We start from the raw sequence: 8,945 nt of genomic DNA on the forward strand, positions 1-8,945 counted from the left end.
ATGATTCTGTGGAGCAACCACCACCTACTACCTTATACAAATAAAGACTATGGGTCAAGGAAGTCATTTGCTCATAATCAAGTATTGGTGACAGATCTAGAAATAAATATCCCTGAAGTTTTCCACTACCTCATGCTTGGCAGATGATGTCCCAGGGCATCTCTGGGAGAGAGAGAGAAAGCTTGCTTCATGAGCGTAGTTTCACTTTCAAACACTGTCATTTCCTAGGCATCACTTGGAGTTAAGTAAGTACCCTTTCTTCTCCTTTCTAAAGCACTGATGCATGTTTCTGGCTACCCTATTTTCTTTTTGGAAAGAAGCTGTGCTGATGCCTTCTAGATGCAGGCATTCTTCAAGATCTCTTCCCTAGAAGGACAGAGGGTGTCTACTTGCTCACCACTTGCCTCCACCTGTCTCTGTAGTTCACTGAGTTGGGTCTTCTGGAAAAGTAGGCATTCCATATGAGGTATCTGAGCATCCTCCTGCTGCCTCTGAGAAAATCATCAGGTACTGAATCACTTGCCCGCTGCTTCCACATCAAGTCTCAGAGCTGCCTGGCCGAGAGCTCAGGGACCTCAGCAAGGTTAGCTGCATAAATCTCTTGGATTTGCATCTGGTTCCCAGCAGACCTGTTGTGTCTCTACTTCTAACAGGAAGATTATAAAGTACTGGCCTTTATGGGCAGAACAAGAGATGCTTCTTACTAACAGAGGAACAGATGAGAAGAGTCACAGGCTTTGGAGCTGTGGTGAGTGAACAGATGAGGTGCCAGTCTGGGCTGAGGGCACTGGGCACCATGGACTTGCACACATGCCTGCACCATCATTTCTGCTATGAGCAGAAAGATAGCCATGTAGGGTAGCCACCTTCCCTCTGGGTCATTCTGTGACCTGAAACATGATAGCGACTGGATGAAGGCCTTTCCTGTTTTTTTTTTTTTTTTTTTTTTTTTCCTTTTATAACACAAGGGACTTGGGTCTGTGAGGCCCTCTTTACATCTGACTTGCCTAAGTGGTTTGGACTGAGACCAATCATGAGAAGAAGAGCAATGCAGGATGAAGGGAAACACTGCTCTTCAATTTTCAACTACCTGGTCAAATCTGGGAAAAGCTGTAACGTGTGGATGATTCCTCAGGACTTCCTGCAGAGGCTGCTCCAGACACAGGCAGAATCTAACAGCTGTTTTGCAGCCTGTTGTGGGGCAAAGACAATGACAGCATAGGATCTGCCTCGGTCCAGCTGTTTGATGAAACCTCCATCCAAAGGGCAGTTTCTGATTAGTTTGAGCAGCGCAGCTGGCAGTCCCCCTTCCGCTAAGCTAACTCAGTCTGAGGGGGCTACTAGCCATCCAACAACTGATCTCTTTAACACTTAGTAGGGCCTCATGGTTTACTGATGATCTCAAGACTCACACTGCCATTCAAGGGCAGAAGTGCTCTTATTATTTCTTACTTACAAATTAGGCAACTTAAGAGACAGAGGTGTTAAAACATGCCCAATGCTCACAGATGGCAAGCAGCAGTGCCAAGATTCAAACCTAGACTTGGTGGATATATGGACTTAAAATATTTTTAGGTTAATTTAACTACTTTTTGTGTTTGAGTGTTTTGCCTGCATGTATGTGTACACACACACACACACACACACACACACACACATATATTGTACACTGCATGTATGTATGTATACTGCACATACTCCCAAAGGGTTGTGATCTATCACATGGGTTGGGGAAGTGAACCTGGGTCCTTTGAAAGAGCAGCATATGTTCTTAATCACTGAGCCATTTCTTTAGTGCCTAGAGCATGCACTTTTAATCCTATGGTCCCTGCCTAGAATATAATATGCATTATATGCCAACCTGTCCCAACCTCTGAAATGCCAATGTGAAATGTATGCTTGTAGCAGAATGCATGTATTATCCATGCTTAAAGCCACTCAAGGAAGTTAAAGAGAGATCACATTTACAGAGAGCTCAGATGACCTTAGCTTTATCTGTGTTAACACAGAAAGGAAGAGCCCAATGGCCCGACTATGAAATGGTTATAGCCGCTTGTGATTTACATAAAAGGCTTTTGTGTCAGTTCCTGTCTTCTTCCCTCCCTCCCTCCCTCCTTTCTTTTTTCTCTATCATTTAATACAGATAATCTTAATACTAGATACTTAATATCATCTTAATACTAGATACTTAATATCTTAATACTAGGTACACTCTGGACCTACTCTAGGCTTTAACCTTGCCAGTTAAATATAAGATTTTAGTTGTTTTAGCAAAAACAAGATATGGTGAAAAATTGAAGATCAACTGTTTAAAACATTTAAAGAGATTTAATACAAGTCAGAATTAAAAAAATGTAAGGATCCGATTTATTTAAAAATGAGATTTTTTTTCTTATATAGATTATGAATTTATAAACAAACAAAAGTTTTGCAAGACTTTCCAGTTCCCATCCTTTCACATGACCTCATGCAGCTGTACTGACAGCATCAGATCTAAGTTCATTGATTCTCAGCCACAGCTCTGAGGATCTCTTCTTGAAAGCAGTGGTAGGGAAGGAGATGTAGAGAGCAGGTCACCCCCATCCCCTGCTGCACCCAGCTTCAGCCAGCCCAGAAGCAGAGGAGGTGGAAGAGTCTGGTTGTCCACACACCCTAGAAGCAGTCTGTGACTCTTTTGCACAGGTGCCTGGCAGAGGCAGTTTATACCAAGCTTATTTCTGAGCAGTGTAATTTTAGCCTTAATGTTAGCTAAGGTATATCAATATCATGGCTTGGGCTCCTGGCTCATGTTGGTCTCTGCTAAGCTTAGGATTCAGTGCTATGGCATATTTTCCTGTGTCTTCCCTTTTGGCCCTAGGACCCAGCTGGCAAAGCCAGAGGCTTACCTCACATTCCCTTGAGTGTTGGTGAAGGATGCTTGGTTGCCATAGAAACCTTCTTGGGGTCTCCAACTTTTTCTAAGCCAGGCCATTTCCTTTCAAGATTTATAGTTAAGCTATTGGGGATATACTTCTTTGATTAGCAAAACAAAATAGACTATTTACACTATTCATGATCTTCTGGGGTCCATAGAAGTAAAATGGTAGAAGGGCAGAGAACATAATTTAATTTTTTTCCATTCCCAGAATTGACTGCTATTGATTTTCCATCTATTTGTCCAACCTTCTGCCCATACATCATTTATCCATTTTATCTATTAGCCACCTCTTTCCACCTCCCCTCCCCATGCCACATCTAGCGCGATCAAGTGTCTTAGTTGCTCTCTCAGGAGATTGCTGCTTTGAGGAGAGCATTCTTGCCCTCAAGCCATAACTCTAGAACTAAACTCACTCAGTTTGCAGCACAGGATGTCATGAAGCACATGAGGTTTTGGCTAGGGTGCTGAAACATGAGTGTACTCAGGACTGGCACATGTAAGCGGTCACTGGGGAGGCAGGGGAGATAGATAAAGAGGACTCTTAAATATGTAACTTTATGTCACCTCTTTGGGGACAGATATTTCAGCATTAGTCCTGTTAATAGGCACAATAGGTAAAGAAGAAGCATCATAACACAGTGCTTAAGCAGCCGCTGGGATCAGACTGTCTTGTTTTCTATTCTGCCCACTCACTTCTCAACTCCATGGTTTTAGGCAAAGTTAGCAAATTACTTGGTTTGCCCATGTGCAAAATAGGAATGATAATTTTTATCTGTTTCAAAAACAGAGAGTCCTCAATAACTAAGTAATTTATATTATCAATCATTATCATCATTTTAGAGACCGGGACTCACTGTTGTAGCCTAGGCTGGTCTCAGATTCACAATCTTCCTATCCCAACCGTATGTACTGGGATAGCAGGTGTGCATCCCTACCGCAGTATGCATGAAGTTCGTGTGGTAGCCACTTTAGTGCTCATGCACCAAGCCCTATTTTAAGTCACATATGTATAAACCTATGTATGTATGTGTGTATGCATGCATATGTGTATGTGTGTATGGATACATTATAACAATAGACAATTATTTTTAAAAGATTTTAGGAGTGAGGATGACGAATGACAGACACATGAGTGTTGGTGTCATATTGTTTTGTTTCTTCTGCTTACTTCTAATGAGGTATGGACAGGGTTTCTCATCTTGTAGACTTTCTTTCATCTTCAGGAAGGAGATAATGTCATTCACAGGCTTTAGAAAGTGGGAGACTTCATGAGCTGCTGACTAGTAAATCCTAGTCTAGGGCATGGTTAGCATTATTACACTGTCTTCAATGCCTCCAAGATGCAAAACAACGGGCAGCCATTCCCACTTTCATACAACTCTGTGATGTCAGTAATGGTTCTTTATTATAGGAAAAGGCACAATGACAGCCCACGCTGAGAAACACAACTTCTGGAGGCTACAGTCCATAGGCCGAAGTGTAGATATCAGCCCCTGCAGGTGTGCATGTGTCCCTGCCTGGATGGCTGTTCATGTTTACGTATAACACATACTGTTACCATGTGTGGTTTCACTTGTGTGACAGACTTAGGCAAAGCATATGGATATGCAGTCAGTGTAAGGAGACTGTAGGATTCAGACAGGCAAAATGCTGCCTGCTATGAACTCATCTTTAGCAACCTTTATTCTTGCAGTTTTCCAAAGAGGTGTATTAAAAAAAAAAAGGGAGAAAGAGGGAATGATGGATTTTGAAACTGTCTAAAGTCTTATATTTCTGGGTTTTCATTACTCAAGGGTGTTTCCAGACTTTGTTTTTTTAAAAATAATTTATTTATTTTTGTTTTATGTACCCTGGTGTTTAGCCTGCATGCATATCTGTGTGAGGGTGTCAGCTCTTGGAGCTACAGACAGTTGTGAGCTGCCATGTGGGTGTTGGGAATTGAACCCAGGTCCTCTGGAAGAGCAGACAGTGCTCTTAATCACCGAGCCCTATCTCCAGCCCCTAAAAATACATCTTTATTGAAATTTTACTGTAACCATACATATATGTCTACAAAATAATTTATTGAATTTTATTATACCATAGGGTTTTTATAATAAAATATAATAAGATAAAACAAAATCATCACATTGAAGTTGGACAAGGCAAACCAACAGAAGGAAAAAAGCCCCGAGAGAAGGCACAAGAGTTGGAGACTCACTCACTCACACTTTCAGAAGTCTCATAAAAGTACTAAACGGAAAGCTCTAACACATATGTAGTAGACCTTGCACAGACCCACGCAGGCCCTGTACTTTCTGCTTCAGTTTCAATGAGTGCATATGTGTTCTGCTCAGTTGATTTAGAGGGCTTTGTTCTCCTGGTGTCCTTCATCCCTCCTGGCTCTTGTGTTTCTTCTGCATCCTCTTCCATGGGGTTTCTTGAGCTCTGGGGTCCCCAGATGTTCACTGAATCAGAAAATGAGCTGACAAGATGAAGTAAACACTGTGTGTCAGATCCACATCATTGTGTATGCCCACAGAGGAAAATCATCCAGCAAAGAAAGCCAATAAAATGCAAGTTCATGGAGCAGTGTGTCTATGTGTCACAGACATAAAGTTGAACAAGTTGCATCCACAAGTGAATACTGTATGATTCTAGTTATATAAGGTTCCAAGATTTATAGCATTAATCTTTGGTGTCATAAATCAGGATAGTGAGAGGATGGAATCATTGGGGGGGGGGGGGTGGTCCTAGGACTTGAAGATTCTGAAAACATTTGGTTTCTTATTTAAAAATGTGGTGTGTGTGTGTGTGTGTGTGTGTGTGTGTGTGTGTGTGTGTGTGTGTGCATGCACGCACGTATGCCATGGCACACGTGTGGAGATCAGATGATAACTTTGTGAAACTCTTTCTTTTCTTCCACTTTTACATGGCCTTTGCAGAGTGGACTCACACCAGGGTTCCCCAGAAACTACCTTTCTCCTCTGAGCCATCTTCTTCTGGCTTTCAATATTTGGTTACAGAAATATACTCACTTTGTGAAAATTCATCAAGTTTTGCATTTTTGATATGCATGCCGATTTGTGCATATGCTATACCATAGTCAAGATATTTTTTAATGGTCAAACATAGCAAATTTGATGAGCAGAAGTATATCTTAAGGGGAAAGGTGATTGAAAAGACTGGAGATGTAAGATCAAGGTCTTTTCTCTTTTGGACTCACTATGGAAGATTTTGCTTAGGTTTGAACCTCCATGAACCAGGGAACCACCAATGTTCATTAAACAAAGACAAAGTTGCTAAAACAAATTAGAACCCTATTTTATTTATTTATTTATTTATTTGATTTATTCATTCTGCGTGTCTATGTAATAATTTAAGTATTCATACTGAAATTTTAATAAATATTCTGAGTATAACTCAAGTGGAAATTTGAAAACAAGCTGAAATACACAAAGACTGAAGAAAATAGGACATTGGAACTATTTCACTACTCAGAGAAATGACGGTGGTTTGGCATGATTAACTAATTGTTGGGATCTGAAGAGAGGAAATAGTTCAAAGATTAGTTGATTAGGAGAATAAGCTCTAGAGTGAAATGACAGGTATTTTGAGTGTTTCACGGATAAAACAAAGGAAAGGAAACAGGAGCCCACAGGAAATGGACTGCAGTATTGGGGAGAGACAGAGAGATTAGTGATTTGTTCATTCAGTCTAGGACGCAACCAGTGTGCTTGCTTAGTGGACCAGGGAGGCAGTGGTATTCTGAGGAGGGAAGCTGAGAGAAAGCGATGTGTCAGTTTGTAAGAACAGGAGTGCTCACACACCTCAGTCTGGGCTCTTTGGCAGAGCTTTATTAAGCCAGGGATACTAGAAGCTTCTATAGCCTTGCCGGGCATCACGTGATGCCCTTGGGTTCTGCCAGCCTCAGTCCTCTGTTCCCAAGTAAGGAGAACTTCAAAGTAGTTGACTCCATAGAACAGCTTGTGTAGTAAGAGGGCAGAAAGGGGCTGTTTAAAAAAAAACTGCTCTTTAGTTGACTGTGTAGCTCGAGACCTGCCATGATGGTAGGGTCAGAATCACACACAAAGGCTTTAAGTAGAGGATAAGGAGGACACAGAACTGGGGAAAACACTAATAAAATTGCAGTTGGCACAATCCCACCTTGCTGCTCAGACTTTAAGGAAACATTGGCCACTTGTTTTAAGCCAACTCATCTTCATAGGAAATTTGTCACCGGTGGGTACACTTGAAGAGGCTATTTTGACCACTACACATTGCATGAATGTATTGAGATATCACGTGGTTCCCCAAAGATATGTACAATTATTACATATTAGCCAAAAATTTAAAAATGTTTAAAGGGTGAAATGTAGTCTGAGAAGGCTCTCTGGAAGGTTAGGCTTTCAGGTTTCACTTAGGTGACAAAATGGAAATTGCTCAGGCCCAGGTGAAGGTAGCTGCTGATTGGCTAAAGAAAAGTCAGTTAGCAATAATCAGAGATTGACTCAGAAACACTTTATTCAGAGAAGCAAGAGGAGTGGTTTTTTAATTCTATTTTTTTGATACAGGGTTTCTCTGTTTAGCCTTGGCTGTCCTGGACTCGCTTTGTAGACCAGGCTGGCCTCGAACTCACAGTGATCCACTAGCCTCTGCCTCCAAGTGCTGGGATTAAAGGCATGCGCCACCACCACCCGCGCAGGAGTATTGGTTTAGTGGCTATGAGTCAGCTCTTCCTTTCTACCTCAGCGACCACATGAATGAATGAATGAATGTCTCCTCATAGGGTGGACGATTTCCTCCTGGAGTCATGATGTTCTGCAATACCAGCACTCCTGGTCACTCTACCTTCCTCCTCACTGGCTTTCCAGGCTTGGAAGCCTCCCATCATTGGGTTTCTATTCCCATCAACCTCATCTGTGTGGTTTCCATCCTGGGCAACAGCATCATCCTCTTCCTGATCCGCACAGATCCAGCTTTACACGAACCCATGTACATCTTCCTGTCCATGCTAGCAGCCTCTGATCTGGGCCTCTGTGCCTCCACCTTCCCCACCATGGTACGACTCTTCTGGCTGGGTACTCGGGAGCTGCCCTTCGATTTCTGTGCGGCCCAGATGTTTTTCATCCATGCTTTCACCTATGTGGAATCTGGTGTGCTGCTGGCCATGGCCTTTGATCGCTTCATTGCTATCCGTGATCCTCTGCACTATGCCACAATCCTCCCCCACTCAGCAGTGGTAAAAGTCGGGGCTGCCATTCTGGTACGGGCCGTCTTGCTTAACCTCCCCGGACCCATCCTTTTGCGGCGTCTGCTCTTTCCTCAGATCAGTACCCTCTCCCACTGCTACTGCCTGCACTGTGACCTTGTGGGACTGGCCTGCTCAGACACCCGGATCAACAGTTTGGTTGGCCTGGTATCCATCCTACTCTCACTGGGCCTTGACTCTTCCCTCATCATGCTGTCCTACGCTCTGATCCTACGGACTGTGCTGGGCATTGCAACACCTGGGGAACGGCTCAAGGCACTCAACACGTGTGTCTCACACCTCTGCATCGTCCTCATCTTTTATTTGCCCAAGTTGGGGCTGTCTGTGCTGCACCGAGTGGAGAAACACAGCTACCCAGCTCTGGCTGTGCTCATGGCCAACCTGCACTTCCTGGTGCCACCTTTCATGAACCCTGTTGTCTACAGTATCAAGTCAAAGCAGATCCGTCAGGGTTTCTTAAGGCGTTTCCAGCAGAAGAGGGTTGAAGTTTCCTAGGGCAGAAGGGCCCAGTGGTACATGACCTCAGTGGACCACCGTGAATCTGGGGGTGGGTGAGGTGTTAGGGAACTTTTGAGGTCAACTTTTAAGGCCTTTGAATACCTTAGTTGTTGAACCCTTTGTGGGGACCTCCTGGCCTCTATAATTACAGACTTCTGACACAGCATATCGGAGTACCACACTGATAATCCTTTCTATGTTTTATTAAGGCAGAGCTGAACTGCCCTAGATTCACACACGCTGTGACACTCTTACCCAGGCTGCTAATCTCACTGGCAG

The 8,945-nt window shown here is 43.1% G+C and overlaps 1 protein-coding gene across 1 annotated transcript; it reads left to right on the forward strand.

Moving 5' to 3' along the window:
- Window positions 1-7,712: 7,712 nt before the first annotated feature.
- On the forward strand, window positions 7,713-8,663 carry LOC127192151 (olfactory receptor 51G2-like). The gene has a single exon (XM_051149472.1). The coding sequence runs from the start codon at window positions 7,713-7,715 to the stop codon at window positions 8,661-8,663; it is 951 nt and encodes a 316-aa protein (XP_051005429.1).
- The last annotated feature ends 282 nt before the right edge of the window (window positions 8,664-8,945 follow it).

The sequence above is a fragment of the Acomys russatus genome, chromosome 7 (assembly GCF_903995435.1).
Source record: "Acomys russatus chromosome 7, mAcoRus1.1, whole genome shotgun sequence".
NCBI classification, from domain to species: domain Eukaryota; kingdom Metazoa; phylum Chordata; class Mammalia; order Rodentia; family Muridae; genus Acomys; species Acomys russatus.